The following is a 27,516-nucleotide window of genomic DNA, read 5'->3' on the forward strand; positions in this document are numbered from 1 at the left end:
AATCCATTTTTCATTTAATACATCATACAATTGTTATGACACTGGAAAAAATCAGCATGCAAAATATAAGAATATAAAGTAATAGCCTATTTAAAAAAAAAAAAACGAAAATGATCTCATGATCTCAACCTGAACAATGCATACATTTAAAATAAATTGGTAGGTAGGTATGTTTAACATAATAAATAAATATATCAGTATCACAAAGTATCTAAATTATTCAACGTATAAACCAAATCATCTAAAATATCACAAATGAGTAAAAAACTGTTTTTTGATTCAAAAATAGATAAAATTATTACAAAAAGATGCATTTTTCATTTAATAAATACAATCGTTATGACTAGATATCACGGAAAAAAAATCAGCATGCGAGTAAGAATATAAAGTAATAGCCTATTTTTTAAAAAATGAAAATGATCTCATCATCTCAACCTAAACAAAGCATACATTAAAATGAATTGTTAGGTAGGTATGTTTAACATAATAAATGAATATATCAGTATCATAAGCTATCTAAATAATACAACGTATAAATCAAATCATCTAAAATATCACAAATTAGTAAAAAACTGTTTTTCAGGCTAAAATAGAGAAAATTATTACAAAAAAATGAAGTTTTCGTTTAATAAAATCATTATGGCTCGGCAAGTAAGAATATAAGGTAATAAAAAAAAAAAAAAGAAAACACGAAAATGATCTCACGATCTCAACCTAAACAATGCATAGGCATATTAAAATACATTGTTAAGGTATCTTTAAAATAGGTATATAAATTTACAAGGAGATCTGGACTCTTTCAAATCTGAATTCACTATCCAGTTGAAAAATTGAAACCGATCATCGTAACCTCGAGCTGCTGTCATTTGGAATTTCCTTTCACTGCAAAAAATGATACAAAAAGGTGCTCTTGATGAACTAGGTACTCGTATTCAAAATAATGGGTAGTTTATGTACCTATGTACCAATCATTGTTACCATTTTTCTAATCTCTACACATATTGCATGGTATACTCACAGAGTTTGATGAGAAAATCGTTTGCTTTCTTGAACGTAAGCCAGTATAAATTTCCTATTTCTTTGTCTCCTTTGTATTTATCTGGATGGTATTTCGAAGCTGCATTCCTGTAAAATTAAAGTTGATGAAAAAAAATTAGATTGCCAATTATAGATGAGTGAAGAAAATACGTTTTATAAAATTGAAAAAAAATTCACGTTTACCTAAAAGCTTTTTGGATTTCTGTTTTGGAGGAATTTCTCGTCACGTTCAATATTTCATAATACTTGTCTTCGCTTCTTTCTGGTTGATTAGAAATGCAGATTATCACATCGAATATATTTTTCAGTTCTTCTAGCTTAAATTCGTACTGGTCTTTATCCACTGACTGGTTTGAATTCAACCAAGCAATGGTTTCTTCGCATTTCTTCAATATTATTTTTTTATCGAATTCGTCTATTTTATTTTTCAATTTTTCATCTTGCACTGTGCGTTTTACATTGGTACAGTATTCTTCTAGAGAACTCTTGGCGGCAACTGCAGCTTTTCTCAGCTTTTCCTTCATGTCGAATTCTTCGGCATCTTTAATCATTCGAGCAATTTCATCTTTACTGAGACGACCTTTATCATACGCGATGGTAACTTGGTTTTTAAGGCCAGTCGATGGTTCCACAGCAGTCACGTTCAAAATACCATCAGCATCGATTTCGAAAGTCACGTCAACTTTCGTTTCACCATGAAGTGCACTCGTAATGCCTTCAAGCGAGATTTCACCCAGTAAATGGTTATCTTTCGTTGAAATATATTCACCTTCGTACACTTTGCAAGTTACTTTAGTTTGATAGTCGCGCGATGTCTGGAATCCATCAGTGTATCTTGCTGGAATGAGGGTGTTACGTTTAATAATCACTGCCATATCGCCATTATGGGCAATATTCGTCCCTTCTTTGACATGGACACCTAAGGACAATGGTGTAACATCGAATAACACTACATCTAGTAATTCTTTTGATTTTTCACCGCTATTATTAATTAGTATAGCGGCTTGAACAGCAGCTCCATATGCCACAGCTTCGTCCGGATTGATGGAGTTGTTCAACTCTTTCCCATCGAAGACATCTCGTAACATTTTTCGCACTTTTGGGATACGGGATGAACCGCCAACTAAAACGACGTGATCGATGTCGGTTTTCTTGATTTCAGCATCCTGGAGGGCTTTTTCAACGGTTGTCATCATGCTTTGAAAAAATTCAGCGTTCAATTCCTCGAAACGAGCACGGGAGATTGAACTATCGAAGTCGATGCCACTGTGAAGAGAATCAATACTAATCTTGGCCTCACTCAACGATGACAAAATTCTTTTCGCTTGTTCGCAATTAATTCGCAGACGACGTAGAGCTTTTTTGTTTCCCTTTCCAGCAGTGAGATTTTTACGATGTTTACGTTTGAATTCTTGAACGAAATGATCGACCATTTTAGTGTCGAAATCTTCGCCGCCCAAGTGAGTATCGCCGGCGGTTGAAATCACTTGGAAAACACCATTATCGATAGTCAAGATGGAGACGTCGAAAGTTCCACCGCCCAGATCAAAAATCAATGTGGTTTCATTTGTGTTCTGAAAATACAGAAAATTTTAATTAGTTAACTGATAAGTAGCGCACAAGGCCCTACCAAAATGAGAGGTCAGAGGGAAAAAGTGAACTGAAATTATTCTACGTCAAATTTCCTATAAGCATGACCAGTTCAGTTAAAATATGTCTACTCAACCAAAAAAAGATTTTGAAAGTCGTAAATTAATTTTATTACTTTTTGAAATCGACTGCAGACAGATTTTAAGTCGTTTTCGAGCCTTCGGCAACTTTTTGGAAATTACTGGAGCTTCCAGTAAATTTTTAAAACTTGAAATTTTCACAAAATTTCATCAAACTAGGTTGAAAATCCGAAATCCTCGCTGCACTTCAACTTGAACACGCTATTTTAACTCGACTGCTGGCGAGTTCAAGTCAATTTGGAGCCTCCAGCAGATTTTTGAAACTTGAAATTTCCACAAAATTTGATAAATGCAGTTCAAAAGCCGAAATTCATTCTGCGAATCAATTTTAATGCTCTATGAAGTTCACTGCAGATAGATTTCAAGTCGTCTTGGAGCTTCCAGCAACTTTTTGAAAATTACTGCAGCCTCCAGTAAATTTTTGAAACTTGAAATTTTTACAAAATTCATCAAACTAGGTTGAAAATCCGAAATCCTCGCTGCACTTCAACTTAAACACGCTATTTTAACTCGACTGCTGGCGAGTTTAAGTCAATTTGGAGCCTCCAGCAGATTTTTGAAACTTGAAATTTCCACGAAATTTGATAAATGCAGTTCAAAAGCCGAAATTCATTCTGCGAATCAATTTTAATGCTCTATTAAGTCCACTGCAGATAGATTTCAAGTCGTTTTGGAGCCTCCAGCAACTTTTTGAAAATTACTGGAGCCTCCAGCAGATTTTTGAAATTTAGAATTTTCACAAAATTTCATCAAAAGCAGTTGGAAAGCTAAAATTCATTCCGTAAACTAATTTCAAATCGCTATTAGGGAGTCGACTGAAAGTAGATTTCGAGCTGTTTTTGGAGCCTCCAGTGACTTTTTGGAAATTACTGGAGCTTTCAGCAGATATTTCAATGCTCGAAATTTCCATAAAAATTTACCAAACAGAGTTGGAAATCCAAAATTCACTCTGTACTCCAATTTTAATACGCTATCGAGTCGACTGCAGGTTGGTTCAAGTCATTTTGGAGCCTCCAACAGATTTTAGAATTTTGAAATCTCATAAAAAGCAGTTCGAAAGCTGAAATTCATTCCGTAAACTAATTTCAATACGCTATGAAGTCGACTACCAGTAGATTTCAAGTCGTTCTAGAGCCTCCAGCGAGCTTTTGGAAATTACCGAAGTCTCCGGCAGATTTTTCAATGCTCGAAATTTCCATAAAATTTTACCAAACAGAGACACCCTATTTTTGACACTACTCTGAGGTGGATCGCAGGCAGTTTCAATCAGTTTTGGAATATCCAGCAGATTTTTAGAAACTTAAGTTATGTTTTTCAAAAAATTCCACAAAATCTATCCGAATCAACTTTTGACTAGCCAACTCCATTTGATGAAATTTTGTAGAAATTGCAAGTTTCAAAAATTTACTGGGGGCTCCAGTAATTCCCAAAAACTCGCTGGAGCCTCCAAAACGACTTGAAATCTACTTGCAGTCGACTCCCTAGCGTATTGAAATTAGTTTACCGAAGGAATTTTAGCTTTCCAACCGCTTTTAAGGAAATTTTGTGGGAATTTCAAGTTTCAAAAATGTACTGGAGGCTCCAGAACTGCTCAAAATGGTTTGAAATTGTTTCCAATCGATTTGACAGATCGAAAGTAGGGTATGTCCCAAATTTCAGCTTTATAGCTCAATTTGGTAAAATTTTGATTTTTTTCCTCATTTTTGGCCTAAATTTGATTTTCAAAAATTCACCAAAAATCGAAAAATATGGGTCATTCACTTGTCAACTCAACCAACGTTTTTGAGTCATGTCTTTCGATTTCGCTCAATTTTTTTTTACAATATACACCCACCCAGTAAGTAAGAACCCCGCAATTAGTTTGGTCCCAGCGCTCTAAGGGGCGGGTGGGGGGGCATCCATTATTAGTATCACATTGTCTCGAGGTACTCAACTTCAGCAGCGCATTCCTCCAAAACTGTGATACTTTGATCAAAACTGATTTCACAGTTCGAAAGGGCATTGCATTTACAACTTTTTAAGCATTTTGAAATTTTCAAAGTTTAAAGTTGAACTTTAAAATTGAAAGTTCAAATTTCAAAATGGCGCTGTAAACGGGAGCTACCATTTAAAATTTTGAAAAAATTTTCATAGATGTACCTTTTGATGCTTTTTCGAAACATTCAAGTTTCAAGATGTGATCTCTCAATGGAGGGGGAGCACCCCCACCGCCCATTTTTGGGCGAAACTTTCAAAAGAAAATCTGGGGCATGTGATACATCGAATTCTATGTTTTTGGTAACGCTGAACACGAATATGACGTCAGATTTTTGATTGGATCTCATCCACGGCCCCCAACAATTTTTTTGGACTCTTACCTATTGGGGAGGTTTTGGGGGCCATGGGTGAAGTCGATTCGAAAAACTAAGGCAATATTTGTATTCAGCGATATCGAAAAAGTACATACTATTTCATGTCACACGAATGTAACCATTTTTTGGGAGGTTCTCCCCTTTGGAGAGGTTCTGGGAGCTATGGACGGGTCCAATCAAAAATCTGACGTCACATTCGTGTTCAGCGTCAACAAAAACATACTATTCTATGTGTCACACGAACAAAAAACTTTTTTGAACTTTTACCCCCTTTGGGAAGGTGCTGGGGGCCGTGGATGGGGTCCTATCAAAAATCTGACGTCATATTCGTGTTCAGCGTCACCAAAAACATTGAATTCGATGTATCACATGCCCCAGATTTTCTTTCAAAAGTTTATCCCAAAATTGGGGGTGGGGGTGCTCCCCCTCCATCGAGAGATCCCATCTCGAAACTAGAATATTTCGAAAAAGCATCAAAAGGTACATCTGTGAAAATTTTTCCAAAATTGTAAATGGTAGCTCCCACTTACAGCGTTATTTTGAAATTTGAACTTTCAGTTTGAAAGTTCAACTTTCAACTTTTGAAGATTTCAAAATGCTTAAGAAGTTCTAAATACAATGCCCTTTCGAACTGTGAAATCAGTTTTGATCAAAGTATCATAGTTTTGGAAGAATGGGCTGCTGAAGTTGAGTACCTCGAGACAATGTGAAAATAATGGTAGCCCCCCACCCACCCCTGAGGGGGCTGGGACCAAACTAATTGCGGGGTTCTTACTTACTGGGTGGGTGTAAATTGTAAAAAAAAATTTGAGCGAAATCGAAAGACATGACTCAAAAACGTTGGTCGAGTTGACAAGCGTATGACCCATATTTTTGGATTTTTGGTGAATTTTTAAAAATCAAATTTAGGCCAAAAATGAAGAAAAAAATCAAAATTTTACCAAATTGAGCTATAAAGCTGAAATTCGGGACATACCCTACTGTCGACCTGTCAAATCGATTGAAAACAATTTCAAACCGTTTTGAGCAGTTCTGGAGCCTCCAGAACATTTTTGAAGCTTGAAATTCCCACAAAGTTTCCTCAAAAGCAGTTGGAAAGCTAAAATTCATTCTGTAAACTAATTTCAATACGCTATCGCGCTAGGGAGTCGACTGCAGGTAGATTTCAAGTCGTTTTGGAGGCTTCAGCGAGTTTTTGGAAATTACTGGAGCCTCCAGTAAATTTTTGAAACTTGCAATATCTACAAAATTTCATCAAATGGAGTTGGCTAGTCCAAAGTTGATTCGGATAGATTTTGTGGAATTTTTTGAAAAACATAAGTTTCTAAAAATCTGCTGGAGATTCCAAAACGGACGGATTGAAACTGCCTGCGATCAACCGCAGAATAGTGTCAAAAATAGGGTGTCTCTGTTTGGTAAAATTTTATGGAAATTTCGAGCATTGAAAAATCTGCCGGAGACTCCGGTAATTTCCAAAAAGTCGCTGGAGGCTCTAAAACGACTTAAAATCTACTGGTAGTCGACTTCATGGCGTATTGAAATTAGTTTACGGAATGAATTTCAGCTTTCGAACTGCTTTTTATGAAATTTTAAAATTCTAAAATCTTTTGGAGGCTCCAGGAATTTTCGAAAAGATGCTGGAGACTCCAAAATGACTTGAACCAACCTGCAGTCGATTCGATAGCGTATTAAAATTGGAGTACAAAGTGAATTTTGGATTTCCAACTCTGTTTGGTAAATTTTTATGGAAATTTCGAGCATTGAAATATCTGCTGAAAGCTCCAGTAATTTCCAAAAAGTCACTGGAGGCTACAAAACAACTCGAAATCTACTTTCAGTCGACTCCCTAATGGCGAGTTGAAATTAGTTTACGGAATGAATTTTAGTTTGTCATTGGTTTTTGATGAAATTTTGTGAAAATTCCAAATTTCAAAAATCTGCTGGAGGCTCCAGTAAATTTTCAAAAAGTTGCTGGAGGCTCCAAAACGACTTGAAATCTATCTGCAGTGGACTTCATAGAGCATTAAAATTGATTCGCAGAATGAATTTCAGGCTTCTGAACTGCATTTATGAATTTTTTTGGAAATTTATTCGAGTTTCTAAAATCTGCTGGAGGCTCCAAATCGACTTAAACTCGCCAGCAGTCGAGTTAAAATAGCGTGTTTAAGTTGATGTGCAGCGAGGATTTCGGATTTTCTACCTAATTTGATGAAATTTTGTGAAGATTTCAAGTTTCAAAAATTTACTGGAGGGTCCAGTAATTTGCAAAAAGCTGCCGGAGGCTCCAAAACGACTTAAAATCTGTCTGCAGTCGATTTCAAAAAGTAATAAAATTAATTTACAGAATGACTTTCCGCGTTCCAACTGAATTTGATGAAATTTTGTGGAAATCGTAAGTTTCAAAAATCTACTGGAGGCTCCAAAATGTCTTACAACTCGCGAGCAGTCGACAATTGCGTTTTCAGTCGAAGTGCAGCGTGAATTTCGGATTTCTAACTTCGTCTGATGAAATTGTGTGGGAATTTCGAGTTTCAAAAATCTACTGGAGGCTCCAGTAATTTCCAAAAAGTTGCCGGATGCTCCAAAACGACTTAAAATCTGTCTGCAGTCGATTTCAAAAAGTAATAAAATTAATTTACAGAATGACTTTCTGCATTCCAACTGCATTTGATGGAATTTTGTGGAAATCGTAAGTTTTAAAAATCTACTGGAGGCTCCAAAATGTCTTAAACTCGCAAGCAGTCGACAATAGCGTTTTTAAGTCGGAGTGCAGCGTGAATTTCGGATTTCTAACTTCGTCTGATGAAATTATGTGGGATTTTCGAGTTTCAAAAATCTACTGGAGGCTCCAGTAATTTTCAAAAAATCGCTGGAGGCTTCAAAACGATTTGAAATTTACCTGCAGTCGACTTCACAGTGTATTTAAATTAGGTTGCAGAATTAATTTCGGCTTTCCAACTCCATTTGATGAAATTTTGTGAGAATTTCGAGTTTCAAAAATCTGCTGGAGGTTTCAGAACTGCTCAAAACGGTTTGAAATTGTTTCCAATCGATTTGACAGGTCGAAAATAGGGTATGTGTCAAATTTCAGCTTTATAGCTCAATTTGGTAAAATTTTGATTTTTTTCCTCATTTTTGGCCTAAATTTGATTTTCAAAAATTCACCAAAAATCGAAAAATAGAGACCAATCTGAACAAATAATGTGAAATTCAGCTTTCCCCCAATTTTTCCGAAGTTCGACTAAAAATTTTGCTGAAATGACTGGACTACAATGACAGATATTTTGTCCAGACTACGAAGACGACCCAGTATTAGCATAAATTCAGATTAAAGCAAAGTACATACTTTTTTACCCAATCCGTAAGCGAGGGCAGCTGCAGTGGGTTCGTTAATTATACGCAATACATTGAGCCCGGCGATTTTGGCAGCATCTACTGTTGCTGCTCTTTGAGAATCATTAAAATACGCAGGTACAGTAATGACTGCATTTGCGACAATTTTACCCAAATACGCCTCCGCAGTCTGTTTCATTTTTCGCAAAATCATCGCAGATATCTGTAAAGAAATTCAATCAGGTTAGTACTTACAAGTCAACGAGTGCAAAGCAAAATTAAACGCAGCAAAATGTCTGCAGTTCGGTGCTCACTTCTTCGGGGAAATACGTTTTAGTAGCATCTTCGAAAACAACTTGAACTTTCGGTTTATTATTATCGTTAATGACTCGAAAAGGCCAATGCTTCATATCACTCTGAACTGATACATCGTCGAATTTACGACCCATTAATCTTTTGACGTCTATATAGTACATCAAACAAGTAGGTAAATTATTTCATATTAGGTATATGGAAACAAAAGTGTGACTCGAGTAGGTACAATTCGCACACCCTACATGTCGATGTAAATTATGAGGACTGAAATTAAATTTGCAAAGAAACTTACCGAAAATTGTATTCTCTGGGTTTCTGGTGGATTGATCTTTAGCTACTTCGCCGATCACAATTTCATTACCAATAAAAGCGACACAACTCGGCGTGGTTCGATTACCATGATCGTTTGCGATAATTTCGACTTTCCCGTGCTGGAAGACACCAACACAAGAGTACGTAGTGCCCAGATCAATTCCAATCGCTGGAGCATCCATATCCTTAACAGTACCTGTCGTAATCAGAAGTACTACGTAGTAAGTATAAATTCGTAATTTGGCTCAGTTATTGTGCTTTTTACCACACACATCTCATTTCAATAATAAAATATCATAACTGATTACAAAAGTAATACCTATACTAAAAATCAAAAAACATACCGTAATTTTTTACCACCTGCACTGAAAATTGCACCAAATCACAAACTAGAAACTAAACGTGACGAATATTTTTGTGTATTATTATGATTTTGCAAATTACTATCGATTGCGTGTGATACCGAATTCCATCAATACGCAACTGGTTTTTATGCTAGACTGAAGACAAGGCTTTTCAAGGTGCAAGTGTTTCGATGCGTTATGCGTAGACTTGCTGACACTGTCGACTGTATACGAAGCTGATGCTCATATACTGGGTACCTATCTAAAAAAGAATTGATTTTATCAAAAAAGAGATAATTTCCTTCTTGATAGTTAAAATTGAAAAGTTGAATTACGTAATTATTGGAAAAAATTTGAGTGATCTTTTCTATGAATTTTAGAAAAGCTTTTATTTTGTAAATAATAACTCAAAACAAGCTCAAGTTCAAACCAATTTTTTTCGATTATTCAATTTTTTAATTTTGTTCCCATTTTGGCTTATCGAAACCTCTTTATTATTGAACACCCTGTACCACGCAGGCTATTTCATTCATTTTTTTTCCATCGGCGAGATATGAGCTATAAACTGAGAAACGTTCTTCATTCTAAGGGTTAATTGTAAGTACAAAGGTAGCATAATAATTATTGTATTTTAATTGAATAAAATTAAAAATTTATTATTGATAATTATAAACATTTCTTTTAGAAATAAATAAAAACAAATTTTTAAAAATATGATTTTTTTAGAAAAAAAAGTCCAGAATTCAAGTCCCTGTATGAGTATAATTTTTTTCAAGTGGAAATATGAAACAAAAATGAACAGTTTTTGAATTTAATCAGGATCAATATTTTTTTAATCCATAAAAATAGGTACTTACATTTTCCCAAGCATCAATGGACAACATCAACATTCAGGATCAGTTGAAAATTTTTTCTGAAAACGTTTTTCTGGACAAAGCCCTTGGGTGGACGTGTTGGAAAAAAGTAAATTGAACTTTAAACGAATACGTTTCTTTCTTGACCCTGAACAACTTTCATTTTCTCGAATGAAGTTATTGAAGTTCGATTTTGCTTTAATTTTGATGAAAATCAGAAAAACTTGAACGATGAAGGATCTTTCCCTCTTTTCAGTAATAAAACTTTCACGCTGTCTCAAACGATGCTGGGCTCCTTGAATGGAACACTTCAAAAAAATTGCAAAAATAAAGAATAAAGTCTGCGTACCAAATTAATTTTTTTGAACATTTCTCATCATTTCTATAGTCAGAATGCATCCTTCTAAAGTTCTAAAAAACTAAAGCAAATTGACTACACTTACGAGTACCTATTTCAATATACCTGAAGAATACATACTTACCTATAAAAAAAGAGTCCTTTTTAATTAGACGTATTTCAATGAGAATTTTTTTTTATATCATTTATTTTTGTTCCTAACCTGAAAATAAATTTACGTACCCACCTTTACAGTTGTTAGTGGGAAGGATCATATCAAATAGTCAAACCATTTCTGAATAATTTTTTTTTTTTTTTTCAGGAAACCACTCCTTCGAAAATTAAAAAAAATCATAAGAATTGAACGAATTAAACAGAATACCTAATTTTTTCTCCAAAAATTTCAATCTTCAGTATGAGAATTCTTCTGAACTAGGTACTCTGCATATCAAGATTCTAGAACCTCTCTTGATCCCTCAGCAATGCATGTGTTAATGGTAATTACGCCATTCGCGTAATTACAGCCGTTTTTACCGAGTGCGACGTGTCTCGTAACTGGTTCGTTGCTGTTTCTCCCCCCCCCCCCACCTCGATCGTTTTATCGCGCTCATCCGGCGTGAATTATTCGTTTAAGATCGACACGTTTTTGAGTATAATTTTAATCGTAACAATTTTTGTAATTAAGTTTAAGAATTCGTTGTATTCGATTTAATATACGATGAAAATTACTGGTGACTCTTTTTAATGGTTTTCATAATGGTGACCTTGCGACGTGATGAATTCGCGTAAGTTTTATTCGATTCGCGATCTCAATGATTAGTGAGTCTAGTATTCTCGCACTGCGTAAAGATCGTATTCGGTAGTTTTTTGCACTGCAAAAAGTTCGTTCTAGCAATAACTGCACTGCAGTTATCACACACAGTATCATGGCACCGCCAAAACGTACTCCGGCATCAATCCGTAAGTTAGTAGACAACATTCGTACGACTTGTGAAGTAACCCTACAGTGGCTAGTAAACCCAGCAACAGTGAAATCGTCACGCGAACTTCGCCGACGTATACAAAACTTGGAGCAGCGTTACACGGAAGCTCGCCAACTCAATGAAGAGCTTCTCATTGAGGATGAAACGGAAACTGGCGAAGCAGCTATCGAACTCGAGAACTTGCTTCTAAGTACCATGGCACAAGCAGAAACTCTACTCGATAGCATGGAAACGAAGGAAACAGTAGCTAGTGAAGAAAGTTATCTGAGCTGCAGAGGTCCTAAGCTCAATATTCGTCTGCCTAAGTTAGGGCTACCAGAGTTCAGTGGCAAGCCTCCAACTGACAACTGGACGAGTTTCTTTCAACGTTTCTCAACTGCTCTTCAAGATCCTGCAATACCTGATATACATAGGTTGGAATACCTATTCGGCTGTTTAAAGGGCGATGCTGCCAAGTTAGTTGAGAATATAAAAGTACTCGAAGGTAATTACGAAATAGTGCTCCGTATACTTCAAAAGAGGTATGAGAATAAGCGTTTAAATCTCCGCATCAACCTACAGCAGTTGTCCGAGCTGAAAAGTGTCAGTGAAAATGATGCGGAATCCCTACGTAAGCTGGTGAATACTACTACAGTAAGCATTCGAGCTGTGGAAAATATGGGCTTTAAACGCGATCAGTTAGCCAACGAACTGATTACCCAGCTCGTTGTCACAAAGCTAGATACACGTACGAGAGAATTATGGGAAACTTCGTTGAGTGATTCGCTTACGAGCACAGAGGAGGAGGATCCGGACGTTGACTCCTACACTGAGCTGATGGATTTCCTGGAAAAGCGCATTCGAGTACTCGCATCTGTCTTTGTTGCTTCTGAGAACTCCACCAACGCATCCAACACTGGTACCAAGGCGCGTCAACAGGCTGCGTGCACTCGTAGCGCCGCAACGTTAGTCTCCAGCAAGCCAGAGAACGCCGACACAGCTCGTACCTGTCCTGTGTGTAACAAAGCCCATGCGCTATACCAGTGTGATGCTTTCAAGGCTCTCTCACCTACACAACGCTACGAGAAGGTACGTGAGGCGAAGCTCTGTGTGAATTGTTTTTCCAACTCACACTGGTCAAAGGCATGTAAATCTATCAGATGTAAAAGTTGCGGTCGTTCTCATCACACGTTACTTCATTCGGCGAATTTCCAGCAGGCTACAGGTGGGTCCGCAGCGTCAGGTACTGGATCAGGCACGCCAGGCACTGGTTCAGGTGCGCCAGGGGGTGCGTCGGCAACAGGAACGCCACATGACACGTCAACACCGCATAAACCAGATCCAGCTGCTACTGTTGTTACAGGTGTGGCTCAACGACGTCTACGTAATGTGCTACTCGGCACTGCGACGCTCTGCGCATCACCCAGCGGCAAGGAAAGTAACCAGACGTGCACAGCAACGGCATTATTGGATGGCGGATCCCATATAACGCTCATTACGAGTCAGGTAGCTAGACAGCTCAATCTCAATCTACGTAGATCGGCGATTCAGATAGGAGGGGTAGGTGGCTCGCAGACCTCCGCCACCTCCTCCGCATCCATTCGCATTACCTCGAATGATGGGCAGTTCTCAAGAGTTATACACGCATCTGTAGTGGATTACATTACTGACCCCCTACCCAGCTGCAGCTTCGCACCTCCGTCAACATGGCAGTTCATCACCCAGTATCAGCTCGCTGATCCGAGATTCTATCAGTCAAAATCCGTTGACATTTTGATAGGGGCTGACTACCTGTACGATATAATGCTGCCGGAAATCATCAAACAGGCATCCGCGCCTACGTTGCTCGCTTCTCGCCTTGGCTGGGTGGTCTCCGGACCATACTCTGCCTCAGCTATCGATTCCGGGGTCCGCTGCACTGCAACTACTGTACAGAGAGCCGAATTCGACGCCGTAAGTCAGTTCCTTGGTCTCAGTGAAGAATTATCCGCGCATCCGAAGAAGGAACTCTCTGTACAAGACGAATTCGCCGAACAGCTTTTCATCAAGACTCATACTCGCATCAACGGTCGTTTTTCTGTTCGCCTACCCATCTTACAAGGCCAGCTTGGCGAATCTTACAAAATGGCGCAGCAGCGCCTCGCTAGATGTAAGGTCAGTGACAGTTACCGCAAATTTCTCCGAGAATACGAAGCTTTAGGCCATATGACCAGAGTAAACACCCTCGGACAAGCGAAATACTACATCCCGCATCACTCTGTGTTCCATAATGACAAAATTCGCGTGGTTTTTGACGCTTCAATGCGCACCACAAACGGTCTGTCACTGAACGACATCCTTCCAGCAGGTCCAATCTTGCAGAAACCTGTTTACGAAGTCCTTACAGTGTTCCGAACGTATCGATATGCCTTCATGGCTGATATCATCAAGATGTTTCGACAGTTTCTCATCGATCCGGAAGATCGGAGCTGGCAGCATATTCTCTGGTATGACGAAAATGGCGAGGTAATAGAATGCGAGTTGAACACCATCACGTACGGCACAAGGTGCGCGATCTATCTAGCGGTTCGTTGTGTTTACCAGATTGCAGCAGAGAACAAGCAGACGCATCCGGCAGCGGCGGCGGCGATCCTAAAGGGATCCTACATAGACGATTTCACCGGAGGAGCTGAGAGTCTCACTGAAGCCATCGCACTTCGTGACGAATTGATTGATGCGCTTTCATCAGCTTGCCTGGAGTTGGGAAAATGGCAAGCAAACGATCCAAGCTTACTGCCAGCAAGTACCACCGCTCCGGAATCTGCTGCCAAGCCCCCCGCACCTGCGGCACAAGGCCGCGCTCTTGGTGTTGATTGGAACACTGAAAATGACGTTTTCGAGTTCGTTTCGCTCGCCAACGTGAAGTGGTCTGGAAAGACATTGACGAAGCGCAGCGCTTTATCGTTTGTAGCCAGTATTTTCGACCCCCTTGGCTTATTAGCGCCTCTGACGATTGCTGGGAAACTCCTAATACAGCAGCTCTGGAGTGTGAATGCTGGTTGGGACGATCCTGTTAGCCCACAGTTCCAGAAAGACTTCGACGCATTTTGCAAGAAATTACCCACTGCTGCGGCTATGAAATTCGAACGATACCTGCGCACCGGCGATCCGAAGCTCCCAGCTGAGTCACAGTTCGAAATTCACGGATTCGGCGATGCAAGCAAGCAGGCCTATGCTGCCTGCGTTTATGTTCGAAGCTGGCAAGATGGAACGCCTACCACCTGTCTCATCCGTTCGAAAACGAGAGTTGCGCCTCAGAATCAATCTCGCACCATTCCTCAGCTCGAATTATGCGCGGCGGACTTGTTAGTTCAACTCGTACAGGAGGTAGCGGCGACGTTGAATTACCCCCTTGCCAGCTGTTACATGTACACAGACTCGATGGTTGTTTTAGCCTATCTAGCTAGAGACTCAAGCCATTGGAAGCCCTACGTGGCTAATCGAGTGAAACGCATCTCCGCAGCTGTAACCTTCGAGCAGTGGCGACATATTTCCGGAGATCAGAATCCAGCAGACATGGCGACGCGCGACGACTCATTTTCGGCCTTCCAGCAACGCTCAACGCTCTGGACCAATGGCCCAGATTTTCTTCAGAATGCTACAAGACCTCCGGCACCGGTGGTACGCGCCGAATTTGACCTCGATTCCGCTCCAGCGGCACAAGCTTACGTCAACGTAATCTCAGTGAGCAAAGCTCCCTTCGCAGAATACCCACCAGTGGCCAGATACCTCATCTCTCGCTACTCGGAGTTCTCCAGTGCTCGTAACAAGGTCGCAGCTTGGCTGAGAGTCAAGGATTATTTGCTCGCAAAAATTCGGCAAACACCACTACCCCAAGGTCAGTTTTCAGCTCACGAACTTCGCCGAGCAGAATTAGAATTGATCAAAGCTGCTCAGTTGGAAGCTTATGGCAAGGAAATTGAGAAGCTGATGGCTCAGAAGACGCTACCTCGCCGAAGTCCTCTCTCATCCTTAGCCCCCTTCTTGGACAAGGACCTTGTACGTGTTGGTGGCCGCATATCACGCGCCGAATTGCCTTACCGGCGGCGGCATCCGCTCATCCTACCTGCCAACAACCGCTTAACTCAGCTGCTTATTCGCGACGCTCACTTCAGATTCGCTCACGCAGGCCTGCAGTTTATACACTCGTATCTCCGCAGCAGCTATTGGATCATTGGAAACCTCACCGCACCGATTCAGAAAGCGATACGCACCTGCGCAAAATGTGCGCGATTCCGACGCAACGCACAGAGAATACCTCCAATGGCCGACCTTCCGGAGGACCGCGTACGTCCGAATGCGCCATTTTCGGTCATCGGCGTCGACTATGCCGGACCCTTTACTCGAAAAGCTGAGATCCGTACTCGAAGCGCCACAGCATTGAAAACGTACGTAGCTGTGTTCGTTTGTTTTAGCACACGCGCTGTGCACTTGGAAATGGTCCTCGATCTGACAACAGCGGCGTTTTTGGCCGCCCTCAAGCGTTTTGCGGCGCGCCGCGGTTCTCCGGCAGTTATATACTCGGACAATGGAACGAACTTCACAGGTGCCGCCAGCGAACTCACTCAGAGATTCGCGGAGCTCTCAAAATCGCCTCAAGTTCAGGCTCATTCATGGCCGCATCCGATTGAGTGGAATTTCAACCCACCATCAGCACCTCATATGGGTGGGCTCTGGGAATCGGCGGTCCGAATCATGAAAAATCATCTGTATCGTACAATCGGCTCAACTGTACTCACAGCTGACGAATTCGGCACCGTTTTATGCCAGATTGAAGCCATCATGAACTCAAGACCAATGACCCCGATCAAGAGTTCGTCGCCAGAGCCGGACGCGCTTACGCCTGGGCATTTCATCATTGGCCGCCCTTTAGTGGCTATACCCGACGACATAACGGAAAACGAGAAGATCCGCTACGCTCAACGTTGGGATCTCACAACCCAGTTGAGAAATACGTTTTGGCGCAGATGGTCCAAAGAATATCTCGCCTCCCTCCAGAAGCGCCATAAATGGACAGATCCGGCTCGCTCCTATCAGATCGACGATATCGTACTGATTCAGGAGAACACCTCGCCTCTCACCTGGCCACTGGCTCGGGTCATTCACCTTCACCCAGGCTCCGACGGTGTAGCTCGTGTCGTTGACCTACGCACTCGAAATGGGTCAACGCTTCGCCGACCTGTGGCAAAATTGATCCCCCTATTGGACACAGACGAAGTTTCGACGCCATAAGAGACGTCGACGGCGGCGGAATGTTAATGGTAATTACGCCATTCGCGTAATTACAGCCGTTTTTACCGAGTGCGACGTGTCTCGTAACTGGTTCGTTGCTGTTTCTCCCCCCCCCCACCTCGATCGTTTTATCGCGCTCATCCGGCGTGAATTATTCGTTTAAGATCGACACGTTTTTGAGTATAATTTTAATCGTAACAATTTTTGTAATTAAGTTTAAGAATTCGTTGTATTCGATTTAATATACGATGAAAATTACTGGTGACTCTTTTTAATGGTTTTCAGCATGGATGCTCTGGCTTTTCAAGGTCATTGACCGGCCTATCTGTCTTCTCAAGATCGTCTGTCCGCTCTTTTATAAGGCCATTGGACCATTTGTCTGGCTTATTGAGGTCGTCTATTTACCTGAATGACCTCTTAGGGTCATTGACCCGAATGTTTGATTTCACTGACTTGTCTGTCCCGGCCTTCTCAGTGTCGTCTGATTGGCCTCAAGGTCATTGACCCATATGTCTGGCTTATTCAGGACCTTCTGGTTACCTGACTGACCTCTTAGGGTCATTGACCCGATTGTATGATTTCATTGATTTCTCAAGATCGTCTATTTGGTTTCTCAAGGCCATTGTACCATCTGTATGGTATCTTAAGGTCATTGACTCAAATGCCTGGTCTCTGAAGGTCATTGACCCTTCTACCTGGTATCTTTCGGTCACTGACTTGTCTGTCTGTCTGGCCTTTTCAGTGTCGTCTGGCTGGCCTCAAGGTCATTGACCCATTTGTCTGGCATTTTATAAAATCGCTGGCCTTCCTTTCTAACATTTTAAGGTCATTGACCCGATTGTATGATTTCTCAAGATCGTCTATTTGGTTTCTCAAGGCCACTGTACCATCTGTCTGGTATCTTAAGGTCATTGACTCAAATGCCTGGTCTCTCAAAGGTCATTGACCCTTCTACCTGGTATCTTTAGGTCACTGACTTGTCTGTCCCGGCCTTCTCAGTGTCGTCTGACTGGTCTCAAGGTCAATGACCCATTTGTCTGGCTTATTGAGGCCCTTCTGGTTACCTGACTGACCTCTTAGGGTCATTGACCCGATTGAATGATTTCTCAAGATCGTCTATTTAGTTTCTCAAGGTCATTGTCCCATTTGTGTGGTATCTTAAGGTCATTGACTCAAATGTCTGGTCTCTGAAGGTCATTGACCCTTCTACCTGGTATCTTTAGGTCACTGACTTGTCTGTCCAGACCTTCTCAGTGTCGTCTGGATGGCCTCAAGGTCATTGACCCATTTGTCTGGCATTTTAAAATCGCCGGTCTTCCTTTCTGACTTCTTAAGGTCATTGGCCCAAATGTCTGACGTCTCAAGATCGTCTATTTGGCTTATGAAGTTCAATTGACTCATATGCCTGGTATCTTAAGGTCATTGACTCAAATGCCTGGTCTCTCAATGTCATTAACCCTTCTACCTGGTATCTTTAGGTGACTGACTTGTCTGTCTGGCCTTCTCAGTGTAGTCTGGCTGGCCTCAAGGTCATTGACCCATTTGTCCGGCATTTTAAAATCGCCGGTCTTCCTTTCTGACTTCTTAAGGTCATTGACCCAAATGTCTGACTTCTCAAGATCGTCTGTTTGGCTTATGAAGGTCAGTTGACTCATATGCCTGGTATCTTAAGGTCATTCCTTCAAATGTCTGGTCTCTCAAGGTCATTGACCATTCTACCTGGTATCTTTAGGTCACTGACTTGTCTGTCTGGCCTTCTCAGCGTTGTCTGACTGGCCTCAAGGCCATTGACCCATTTGTCTGGCATTTTAAAATCGCCGGCCTTCCTTTCTGACTTCTTAAGGTCATTGACCCAAATGTATGATTTCTCAAGATCGTCTATTTGGCTTCTCAAGGACATTGACCCATCTGTCTGGTATCTTAAGGTCATTGACCCTTCTACCTTGTATATTTAGGTCATTGACCCTTCTACCTGGTATATTTAGGTCACTGACTTGTCTGTCTGTTTGGCCTTCTCAGTGTTGTCTGACTGGCCTCAAGGTTATTGACCCATTTGTCTGGCTTATTGAGGTTGTCTGGTTACCTGACTGACCTCTTAGGGTCATTGACCCGATTGAATGATTTCTCAAGATCGTCTATTTGGTTTCTCAAGGCCATTGTCCCATCTGTCTGGTATCTTAAGGTCATTGACTCAAATGTCTGGTCTCTCAAGGTCATTGACCCTTCTACCTGGTATCTTTAGGTCACTGAATTGTCTGTCCCAGGCCTTCTCAGTGTCGTCTGACTGGCCTCAAGGTCATTGACCCATTTGTCTGGCATTTTAAAATCGCCGGTCTTCTTTTCTGACTTCTTAAGGTCATTGACCCAAATGTCTGACGTCTCAAGATCGTCTATTTTGCTTATGAAGATCAATTGACTCATATGCCTGGTATCTTAAGGTCATTCCCGCAAATGGCTGGTCTCTCAAGGTCATTGACTCATCTATCTGGTATCTTAAGGTCACAGACTTGTCTGACTGGCCTCAAGGCCCATTCACCCATTTGTCTGGCATTTTAAAATCGCCGGCCTTCCTGTCTGACCTCTTAAGGTCACCGACCCGAATGTCTGACTTCTCAAGATCGTCTATTTGTATTCTCAAGGTCATTGACCCATCTGACCGGTATCTTGAGGTCATTGACCCGAATGCTGGCTTTTCAAGGTAAGCTATCTGGCCTTTCAAGGTCATTGATCCATCTGTCTGATATACTAAGGTCACTGACTTGTCTGTACTTCTCAGAGTCTTCTGACTGGCCTCAAGGGCATGTTGTAATAAATGTCCGAAATACGAATCGGTGGTTGGTTAAGCCAAAATGACCATTTTTTGGGCTCCAGGGGTTCTCAAAGTTGTGATTACAAAAAGGATTTTAGGAACCACTGAGTATTACTTTTGAAAACTTTTTCATAGTAAAACATCTGTTTGAACTCGATAAACGTTATTTTCAAATAAATTGAAGAATTTACATTTGAACCACACTGGCAAGTGCTCGATGATTTTTCATTTGATTTTTCCTGTAACTTTCAAAATTAAGTTTTTTTGTGCCAAATTCTGAGATTTTACTCTGAGAAAAAACGCTAAAATCACGTTTTCACGATTTCAGCGAAGTAAAATCTCAGAATTTGGCTGAAAAAAGCTTAATTTTGAAAGTTACAGGAAAAATCAAATGAAAAATCATCGAGCACTTGCCAGTGTGGTTCAAATGTAAATTCTTCAATTTATTTGAAAAAATGTGCTTAAACACTTTTTTTTAGTGGTGCCCAAAGTGGGGGCTCTAAAAAAAGGCTTCAAAATTACAAATATACAGGGAGCTTAATTAAACTTTTTCATCAAGATAATTGAATATATACCTCAAAACGTTACGTTTGGCGCAAATCGTAGGTTTCTAGTTTTCCAAGGGTTCCCAAAATTTCGAAATTGCGAAAAAATGGAAAACTGGATTTTTGAGTACCAGCGGGAAATTTTATTGAGCTCAAAATTTGGTAGGATGAAGGTCTTTCAGATACTAATAAACTGTAAAAAGCTATTTAGGGGGGGGGGGGGGTTCAAAGGGGTAGGTTCAAAATGGCGGTTTCAAAATTTTCCAAAAATCAAACCCCCCCAACTTCTGCCCTCGAGGGTCGAAAATAGGAAAATCACCTCGCATAACGTTTATCGAGTTCAAACAGATGTTTTACCCTAAAAAAGTTTCCGAAAATAATACTCAGTGGCTCCTAAAATTCTTTTTGTAATCACAACTTAGGGAACCCCTGGAGCCCAAAAAATGGTCATTTTGGGTTAACCAACCACCGATTCGTATTTCGGACATTTATTACAACATTTTTAGAGTGATTGAGTGGAAAATTAGGTGGGGCCAAAAAATTGCTTTATCGGGACTCCTCCTTTGAATTTTTTCGCCAGATTGTCATGGGGGGGGGGGGTTGACCCTTCCAAACTTTCAGCTGAAAGGCTAAAATTTTCAGGATTTTTAAAAATAATATGCGAGAATTGTTGGGATGTGGGAGCAAAAAAATCGAAGAAAAAAATCACAAGTTGGTGTAGAATGTAAATGAGAGGAGAAAAAAAAATATATTTTTCCCGATCGTTCTCGACTCTTGCGAACTCATTTCAGTGCTTGCAATCCTCTTCGACCACCCCCCCCGCCGTTTTTAAAACAACTCGCGTTTATTCACGTTTTACACAAAACAAAACAATTTCTGAAAAGAGAGAAAAAATGAATTACCAACGTTGAATAAAAAATACCATTTCAATGTTGTCGTTTTGTTATTAATAAAAGCTTACAATTGCGATACATTTGAAAAAATACACAGTACATGATGGAATTACATATACAGGGTGTTTCGTAATTTTTTTAATACGCTTACTCGTACAATATTCTTCCACGCAATGACTGGAATAATTTCAAATTTTTTGATTTCGTCACTAAAATCGCAAACTGCACCCTCCTCGATATGATGATAAATTTTCAACATTCTGTATCAAAAATCCAATAAGTATACATTTTTTTTGACTAGTTAATAAAATTTTATCGCGTTAAAAAAATACAAATGCGAAGATAAAAAGAATGGCTTAGATGTTTTTTAGTTTGTGCGATCAGCTTACATATTATTGAACATACTCGTGTTGTTGAAGTAGGTAAATTAACCGTAAGCGATAATTTTCTTAATAAAAATTAAACTTAGGTCAACTCAAGTACATACTAACAAATGCAGATAACGATACATTTTCGTGTACTTGATGTACCTCGTTGAATTTTGAGTCTAGTTTTTCAGCTTATTTTATCAATTTTTTTGAGGTTTCAAAATATTTTAAATTTTTTAAAATGTTGAATATTTTTTTCAAAAAAAAAAAAAATTATAAGCTGAAAAATTAGACTAGTTCAATATAAATATTAAGGATTATGCAGATAAATTCAGTCGCGATTTTGACCTTTATATTTTTCCATTTAGTGCACATTTTCCCCTCATTGGCTGATCTTTGACCACCTCAGTCGAATCGAACGATTTTCCAAAATTCAAAAACTGAACTCAAAATTCAGATACCCGAATACAAATTCAAAAAATCAAAGTTAATTAATTTAAAAAAAAATCGCTATCTTAAAATAGAAAAAAACGAGGTCAAAAATCATATTTTTTTGGAGTCGTATCGACTTGGAAATTATCCTTAAGTATCTACTTATTTGCTCGGCAAATTACGTACGTATAAAATGTAATTAAAAATTTTAGTGCGTAAAATTAAAAATAAAACGACAAATTAAAAATTACAAGTACTCGTAAAATTAATAAGTAAAGTTATACAAGTAAAAAAAACACACACAAAACAAAAAAAAACAGAAGGGAAAAGAATAAGTGTATCATCACATGGAATGTTTCGTTTTATACATTTTTTTTTCATCTTTCAGTAGTTTAAAGTGCTTACTTCGTATATACAAAATATATAGGTACTTATTTTTTAATTACGTGATTATGAATTAAGAAAATGGTCAAATGATGCTGCATTCGAGTAAGAGAAAGCATGAAAAATAGGCAGGAAATTATATCGAAGGGTTGAAGAGTTTCAAAATGAGATATTTTCCCATTTTTAATGAGAAAAAAAAATATAAAAATTATCATTTCACAATTTACAGTTTGAATTTTTTGTAATGAATCACATAGTGAGTTATGAACCACCCTGTAGTAGCTGATTTAAGGGACACACTGTAGTTTTTGTGTATTTTTTTGAAATTAAACGAGTAAAATTTTTATTTCACTCGAATTAATTTTTTTTTTTTAAATTTCTTACTCGAATAAGCAGAACATTTAAACCATAAGGACATAAAATAAGACATACTTTAAAAGTACAATATTAGTATTTAAAATACTGGTAAACATGATCAAAATTGCACGATATTTTTCAAACCGAATTTTCTATCAGTTCTCTTTGTCTACTATTTTTTTTTCATTACGAAAATCTATTCGCAAATTACTACGTAAAAATAAAAACGTGTAAATTGATATTGGAACTTTTTAATCAGCGAGGATAGAACATAAAGTAGAAAAAAATATTCGAAGCTACTTTTTAGTAGGAAACCTCGAATGGTATTCTTCGTTAAATTAATATTACCCTGATTGCGAATAAAACAAATATTCCAAATTCGCTAAATACACATTTACAAGAATCTTGTTCAGCCATCAGCCTCAGTCTTGAAAATAAAAAAAAAATTTCTTTCAATTTTACACCTTGAAAAAAATTCCAAAAATAAATCGACTAGTTGCACGAGAAATTGTGTAAACACGAGATATGTGCTTTAATTTGAAAATTTTGATTGGAAATACATTATTGGAGAAGGTGAGAGGGAGGGGGGGGGGTAGTGCAGATCTTTCGCGATGACCGGACTAGTTTTTTTTTTTAAATTTAGCAATTAAAAAAATACTCTCGTACTTTGAAAAATTCAAAAATGGAGGTAGCACGTCACAAAAATACACGAAAGGAATTTAAATACACGGTATTAGATCCTCTTCGTGAATACTAATGTAATAACCTAATCTTCCCTCCGAAACCTTAACATAATATTATTTTGACAAGTGAACAAACACACGTAAAAAGTAACACAAAAAGAGGAATCCGCGTCATAATGCGCAGTCAATTAAAAATACAATTAAAAAAGATAAGACATCAAAAAAAAGAAGAAAAGTAACTAAAAATAAACGAAGGAAACTTAACGAATAAAATTTTTATATCGATTTTATAGGTTGTTAATTTTGCTCGATTGAAAATTGCAGTTTGGGAATGTCGTAATTGAAAAAATCTTACGATTACGTATAATAAATAATTATGGATTAATCGAAAGCGAGTCGATATTTTCGAACTGATTCGAGTTTAACGATGTTTTAAGAGGGGGGGGGGGATTAATTTACATATTTCGAACTAAAATCGCATCAGGAAGTCGAAAAACGAATAAATTATACAGAGTTGCTAAAAAAAAATACCTTTAAAATTCATCTATTAAAAAATAAATAAATAAAAGCTCAACGAATCGATACATTTAGACGCCTAAATAAGCTGCCAAGACATCTACGTCATACTTTCGGACGACTCTTCGTGGGGGAACATGTAAAATAATCGTTAAAAAAAATAATTACTTAATTAGTAATTGGAAAAAAAAAGTAAAGCGCCAATATAATTTAAAAAAACATCAGTTCTAGACGATAAAGTTTAAGATGAAATCCATTACTGAAAATTGACTTATTACGAACACACCTTAGAAGGATGTAAACCTTACGAAGGAATACGATAGAAACATCCTGCTTCTCAATTGTCCGGTAATTGATCGATTTGTGCTTTGAATTGAAATAAATACAGTTTTACGGTGATACGAAAAAGAAGATTAGTGTTCGGTATTTTGATAGGTAGCCTTTTTCTATGTGTACTACGAGAGATTGTGGCTTGTCTTTGAATAATACGTTAAGATATTTCGAACGTGGATTAATAATTAAGCGTCATCTCTGTGTCCAGGTGGTCGTAGAACAATCCTGGGATCCAGATCGTTCGGTCTTTCTTCGGTTTCTTCGTTACTGCGAATGGAAAACAAAATAACAAGCGTTACTCGAAGGAATAACAAAACGGATCGATGAAAATAATCGTATAAATGGTGAGTTTCATCTTACATTTCTTTACTATCGTTACTCATCAAGTTCTTGGTCTCGTCTTCTTCGTGCATCGTCGGAGGTGCTTCGGTAACCGGACCGTATTGAGCTGGTGTCACGAGTAGATCCGTCGAAGGGTTCAGAATCATCGCCTGAGCAGCAAATGAAACACATTTACATAGTAATAATTTCTTTCGATCACACGTGATGACCATTTAGTAATGAGTTTACCTGTCCATTTCTGCCTTGACCACTCATCTGCCTAGATAATCCTTCTTTACGCATAAATGGCCAAAAGTAGAATCGTTTGTTTCGCAGGAAACGCAGATACATCATGAATAACAGAATACAACTGGCCAAGATGAAGGTGACGAATAAACAGTAAACTAGAACCGAGATAACGGCGCTTTCGCTACCGAATATTATATAATGGCCTGTTATCAATCTCGTAACGCTTTCTACTAGTATGATAGTCACGACGAAGGCTACGACGGCCACAGAGCCGAGGAAAATCTTGCCACAGCATTCGTCCGATTGAACCCAGTCGAGGAATTTCGATACACGACTTCGACGAGTTTGCTGAGGCCATTCGGATTGGGGCTCGTAACCTACGTTGTACGTGGTCGGTTGATAGACTGGTCCGATCGCTGGCATTTTGTCCGGGTATCTGAGAAAGAACACCAAATTGTTAGTGACTTGGGTACGAGTGTGTGTGAGATGATAAAAGGCTATTATTTGATAGATTGGTGGTTTAGTTCGGTCTTAAGGTTGTTAATGGAGGATCAGGGTATAATATTAATATATAAGATGAATGGCTTACTTTTATATCACCATAAATTACTCTTCTTCGTCGAAAAAACACAACAGCTGCGGGTAATGTGTGAGTGTTTCGGTGGTTACGATGACTCAAGGTGTTGGAATTTCCGGTCACATAACGCTTCGAAACGGTGTTAATGTTCGACTAAACACTCTTATACTGTAATACGACGTTTTATTAATTAATTAATTCGTTATTTTTTCCTTTAAACGTGAAAATATTTCCGAGATAGCAGAATTTTTCAAATGACAACACAAAAAAAAATCATAAACAAGGTTTTGTTTCAATTCCACAGATCAAAAGTTGCGGAAGGTGAACAAACCAAGTTACCTATCTGTTTACCTACATTCTGTGATTTCGTTTTTCTTTTTCGTTGACGCCGTTGACGGTTGTCGGTTACTATTTGTATTTCTTTCAGCACATTTTTTCGCGAGGAGGTACCGAATAATTTCAAGACCGAATAATTTCAAGACGTTAGAATTTTTTACTTTGAAGTAAAACATTTTGCGACTTATTATCCAAGAATAATGTATTCTTAATCTTCTAATAACTTAATTGCAATACTTAAAACAAACTCTTAACGATATGCAGGACAGGGGGGGGGGGGACTTTGGCAAAACAATTTCATGAATTCAAACATTTCAAACTTTCAAAGTAGAGAATTGCAGAAAATTTGAGTTTTTCTCTAATACCATCTCGAGAAGTCTACAATTTTTTTACGTCATATTAAAGCAATGTTTATCCTCTTTCCAGCGATATACTTAATTATTTTCAAAATCCTCAAACACGAACAAGCTTAAAGCGAACATAGAGCAGAAAACTGCTTAGGAGAAAAATGTCACCAGTCAGGTGGACTGCCCAGGTAGACTCAGAAATAGATTTGAGTTTTACTCGAAAACCATCTCGAGGAGACCTCATACCAAATTAAAGCTATTTTTATCCTCTTTCCAGTGGTATAACTTTTTTCAACATCCCCGAAAACTACCTTGCTTAAAAACTTGAAAAACTGCCTAGTTTTGAGAGAAAAAAGTTGCCTGAGCTGAGATGAATAAAACAATTTTTTCTCCAAAAAGATCTCAAAGATCCCACTCCCCTCCACCATTTTTTATACCATTTTATAGCATTTTTTAATCCTCTTTCCAGCGATATAATTTTTTTTATACTTAATGCTCAAACGCCAACTCGCTCAAAACAATGAAAATCGTACTGAAAAGTGAAAACTGCTTAGGAGAAAAATGTCACCTGTCAGGTCAGTCAGGTTGACCACCCAGGTAGACTCAGAAATAGATTTCAGTTTTCCTCGAAAACCATCCCAGGGAGCCCTTCAATTTTTTTACGTCATATTAAAGCAATTTTTATCCTCTTTCCAGTGGTATAATTTTTTTCAAAATCGTCACAATTTTTCGTCGAGTAAATTTCATATTTACGAGAAGAAAAAGGATGAAAAGAGGTCAAATGGCCATTATTTTGAATAAAATTGAGTAAAATTAAAATTCATTGTTAGGGGTACTGCTTGGTAGGAAATTTTTAGCATCATGCAATGGTATCAAAATGAAAAAAATCCACCAAATAGTTCGCTCAAAACTGCAATTTTACTTTAGGTCACATTTTTGTCAACTTTATATTATGTACTTTGACTCATCAGAACTTTTGAAACAGATCAAGGACCCCCTTCTTTTATGGCGTCATTTTGTGCAGAATTTTATCAACTATCCAATGATATAAAATTTTTGCGAATCCTCAAAATTTTTCATCTATTAAATTGCATTTTAACGAAATGAAAAAGTATAAAAACAGGCAAAATACAACTAGCAATTATTTTGAAAAAAAAATGAATACAATCTATTTTTGAAAGTTTTTTTCTGGAAAATAATCTCGAAGATCCCACCTTTTTTTATACCATTTTATAGCATTTTTTTATCCTCTTTCCAGCGATGTAAAATTTTTGCAAATCCCTGAAATTTTTCATCTAGAAATTTGCAAATTTTCGAGATGAAAACAGTGATTTTGGGCTATTTTGAACTTTGATGCCTCAGAACTTTTGAAACAGATCAAGGACCCCCCCTTCTTTTATGGCGTCATTTTGTGCAGAATTTTATCAGCTATCCAATGATATAAAATTTTTGCGAATTCTCAAAATTTTTCATCTATTAAATTGCATTTTAACGAAATGAAAAAGTATAATTTGTATAA

General features: G+C 38.5%; 3 protein-coding genes across 3 annotated transcripts; 1 reads left to right on the forward strand and 2 right to left on the reverse strand.

Annotated features, from left to right (window-relative positions):
- Positions 1-447: 447 nt before the first annotated feature.
- On the reverse strand, positions 448-9,679 carry LOC135837592 (heat shock 70 kDa protein II-like). The gene is made up of 7 exons (XM_065352920.1): positions 9,424-9,679; positions 9,060-9,275; positions 8,767-8,915; positions 8,466-8,675; positions 1,222-2,612; positions 1,019-1,125; positions 448-882 (listed from the first exon to the last, which is right to left on the reverse strand). The coding sequence occupies exons 2-7, from the start codon at positions 9,259-9,261 to the stop codon at positions 863-865; spliced, it is 2,079 nt and encodes a 692-aa protein (XP_065208992.1). The 5' UTR covers positions 9,262-9,275; positions 9,424-9,679; the 3' UTR covers positions 448-862.
- A 1,861-nt stretch (positions 9,680-11,540) lies between these two features.
- On the forward strand, positions 11,541-16,847 carry LOC135836456 (uncharacterized). The gene has a single exon (XM_065351311.1). The coding sequence runs from the start codon at positions 11,541-11,543 to the stop codon at positions 16,845-16,847; it is 5,307 nt and encodes a 1,768-aa protein (XP_065207383.1).
- A 4,278-nt stretch (positions 16,848-21,125) lies between these two features.
- LOC135837601 (uncharacterized) lies at positions 21,126-25,592 on the reverse strand. The gene is made up of 4 exons (XM_065352932.1): positions 25,327-25,592; positions 24,738-25,173; positions 24,528-24,658; positions 21,126-24,434 (listed from the first exon to the last, which is right to left on the reverse strand). The coding sequence occupies exons 2-4, from the start codon at positions 25,158-25,160 to the stop codon at positions 24,353-24,355; spliced, it is 636 nt and encodes a 211-aa protein (XP_065209004.1). The 5' UTR covers positions 25,161-25,173; positions 25,327-25,592; the 3' UTR covers positions 21,126-24,352.
- Positions 25,593-27,516: the final 1,924 nt, after the last annotated feature.

This window comes from Planococcus citri, chromosome 1 (assembly GCF_950023065.1).
Source record: "Planococcus citri chromosome 1, ihPlaCitr1.1, whole genome shotgun sequence".
Lineage (NCBI taxonomy): Eukaryota > Metazoa > Arthropoda > Insecta > Hemiptera > Pseudococcidae > Planococcus > Planococcus citri.